Source organism: Folsomia candida, unplaced genomic scaffold, assembly GCF_002217175.1.
Source record: "Folsomia candida strain VU population unplaced genomic scaffold, ASM221717v1 Fcan01_Sc030, whole genome shotgun sequence".
NCBI lineage: Eukaryota > Metazoa > Arthropoda > Collembola > Entomobryomorpha > Isotomidae > Folsomia > Folsomia candida.
In genome coordinates this window covers 1,644,760-1,647,991 of record NW_019091222.1, presented here as the reverse complement: position 1 = coordinate 1,647,991, position 3,232 = coordinate 1,644,760, and the positions used below count along the sequence as shown (strand labels likewise).

The window sequence follows — 3,232 nt, the reverse complement described above, 5'->3', positions numbered from 1 at the left end:
GGTTCCAATTGTGACGCCTTCGGTGCTAATTGTGTTTAGACTTCGATTATGAATGAGGAGTATATATCGATACAGTTTTGCTGTGGTCCTTGACAAATATGACGAATTTATAAAGGGATCATAAATTTATGACCCCTTTATAAATTTGAAACTATAACTGCAAATTTACCAATGGGTTGTTTGAGCCGGTGTCAAACACATTTTGATTCTTATGCAAAACACATTTTGCAAGTTCATCATTTTCAAATCGTTTAAGGAATTGGTTTTCCGTTGGAATTTTGGGAGTCCGAAGTTATGAAAAATAGATTATTTTATTTTAAGAAAAATTTAATTTCCTAAAACTATTTCTTGACCAGTTTACCAGCCAAAATACGAAGTGTATCAGTATGAAGATAGTATTGATTTCTTATCAATACATATTTACATATAGGTAGGAATGTATACTTGTCTACGAATGCACCCATGTCCCGTTCAATGTAAATGTGCACTTTCGCATCACATACATTTATTGTACATTGTATTTACCTTATTGAATCAGCCGTTATGCGAAATGAAATACAACGCAGAAAAGAACCATCATTCCAGGGATCGTACAGCGAACTTAAAAGCTTTCAGTGCACACATTCATATCTATGTATGTAAAGAAATATGTATGTGTGTGTGTGTATGTATGCATGTATCTAAATATCCGAATGGCATAAACAGAAATTTCCGTTCCAAATAACTCACACAAAAACTATATTATACAACACAATATCTGTCTGCAACGAACGTGGATGGAAAATTGTCGTAATGCAAGTCAAACCTTGCCTGCATCGCCAAAAACGGGCGATGTGAAAAACAACCCAGTAAATTTGAATTTGTTTGCAATGGAAGTGGAAGCTGTTGTGCACATGGCGGGAAAATTTTACTGTGGGTTTTGGTAAAACTACAGTAATCACAATACTGGTTGTGTGCAGGATTTGTACAAGCACAGTTGTAAATCTGAGAAGTAGCATATCGATACAGTGTTTGATTTCTGGCAACTTTTCAACATGTCTTTCACTGCAAAAAATTGCAATATAGGCAAAAAATTACCGTCATCTATCGGCTAACCCTTTGTCCCTCACTTAATTATGAGGATTGTTCGCTAGATGACGCTAATTTGTTACCTTCCTCTCACTCGTGCAAGAAAATAAGCTTAAAAAATAACAATTTCTTGCAGTGTTTTCTTACTCATGGTTTTTTATGACAAACACTGGACATACGAAATATGAATAAATATTATATTATTATATTGTAAAAAAATTACTTTGAGGTGTAAAGTCCCAATAATTGGGTTGCCTCATTGAAATAAATGTTATATTATACGCGCCACTCAATAACTCAAATTCTAATCCACTATAGCTCAACATCATCAAGTTGAACCTGTTGACACCCGTTAGACGGGCTTACTAGCTGGTACATATTGTGAGACTCTCATCCAGAGATGTGTGTATTTGTGTGTGTGTAAAATGCAATAATTTTACGAAGGAGGCAAAATGATAGAATAGACTTGCATTTATTCCCCTTTCTTCCTGGCAATCCCCAGATTGCCAATCCGTACGCTTTGGACTCTTAAGACCGAATCATCTCATTCCCCAGACATGCATACATCCGTACATTATTCTAACCTAACATAACCTACATAACCAAAATATGCCACTTGTTGGCTAATGACGACAATGTTGCTCCTGTCTGGACAACCGGATGAAGGAAGGGTCAGCGTGACGTCATGAGCAATAAAACTCCAGACCCAGATTGCTCCAACTTCTGCACACTCTGTGCATATCCGACACCTTCTCCCAGAGAAGCATGACATCATCTCTCCCACATTACGTTTGGAGACAAAGGATGTTTGCAAGCTTGCACTTCTCAGTGCTGGCTTGCTGACAATATTTAATAAAATAAGTCGAAGACTTTTTACTACCCCACTTTTCAACCCGTGCAAACATTAAACTGATTTTACACCTGCATCATTTACGCATCTATTGCTTGGTTATCTCATGTTAATTCCACCTTCAAAAAACCAGGGCTTGATAAAAGCGAAAACTTATCATTCATGCCTCACTTATATTTGCATCTCCATCCACCAACCAAACACGCGATGGCTGACTCTACCGACTTTACCGTTAGAGAACTATATCTCCAACACTCTGACGCTAAGAAGTTAGCCAACATAATTGTAGAGGACATGTACCTCATCAAAAATTGGGAACAACTCTGTGTCCCATTCAACGTTAACAATTCTCAGAAACTCTTGTGGCGGAGACACCTCGACATGGGAGTTATATCGTATCACAGAGTCATCGAACAACTTCTCGAAGAATGGTTATCATATAGAAGGACGTTGAATGATCTTACACACCTCTTGGACAAGGAAGGCTTCAGACTTACAGCAGGTACATACACCATTAAAAATGGTAAAGTAGAGTCACACATGTATGAAGTCATGGTTTGGTAATAAATTGTTACTGATTTCGTAGTAAAACTTTGCTCATTAATAATTTTTTAATTAGCACTCCATTACACAGTGGTAGTACAAAATAGTTACCACCGACCTGGATAGAGTTACAAATATAGTTATGTATATATATATCCCTCGGTAATGATTTATTACCAGTTTGCTAAGAATGTACATAATATCAATAATTGCTAATCTATGTGTCATATCCGACAGAAAATATCAAGGACCGGTTTATCTTGGATTCAAACCAACAGGCTTGATCAATTTACGCAACGTTTTACAATTTCACAATTGTAATGTTTCACTTTCACATTAATTATTATGCATTATGATTTCCCAGATGGAATGAATAAAGTTGATCATAAATTGGAGGCTTAAATTACCTGTTATATGTACATATTTCCACATCATCGGGCTTATCTTCTTTCACGAGGCATTCAATCACCTTTAAACGTCAGCATTAAATTTAACGGTGAGTTGCCACTGGTATTTGCCGACATGGTGGCGTCGCTTGTACATATAACATCGTGTTAATATTTTAGTTAACCTGTATATACATTTATGCCCACGTCCATACTCCCATTCCACCACCTATCCTTATGTACGGAGCAATCACCTCCCCGTTCGTTGAGCAGCTTTAGTTCACCTGTACTTATTTTAAGAAATTTAAATATTGAGTACATATTTCTAAATGTCTTCCCCGGTAAATTTGTCCTCTCCGAGGTCATCCCCCCAAGAATTGGTACC

At 36.9% G+C, this 3,232-nt stretch overlaps 1 protein-coding gene across 1 annotated transcript; it reads left to right on the top strand.

The window, feature by feature from the left end:
- Positions 1 to 2,106: 2,106 nt before the first annotated feature.
- Positions 2,107 to 2,864, top strand: LOC110860264. Its single transcript, XM_022109319.2, has 2 exons — positions 2,107 to 2,420; positions 2,699 to 2,864. Exons 1-2 carry the CDS (start codon positions 2,126 to 2,128, stop codon positions 2,743 to 2,745), a joined length of 342 nt encoding a protein of 113 aa, XP_021965011.1. The 5' UTR covers positions 2,107 to 2,125; the 3' UTR covers positions 2,746 to 2,864.
- The last annotated feature ends 368 nt before the right edge of the window (positions 2,865 to 3,232 follow it).

What these genes read in the sequence shown, in the direction of transcription:
- LOC110860264 (XM_022109319.2), top strand. Translation starts at nt 2,126, where the DNA reads ATGGCTGACTCTACCGACTTTACCGTTAGAGAACTATATCTCCAACAC. An exon ending in AGGCTTCAGACTTACAGCAG is followed by an intron (nt 2,421 to 2,698) that starts GTACATACACCA and finishes CATATCCGACAG; the next exon opens with AAAATATCAAGGACCGGTTT.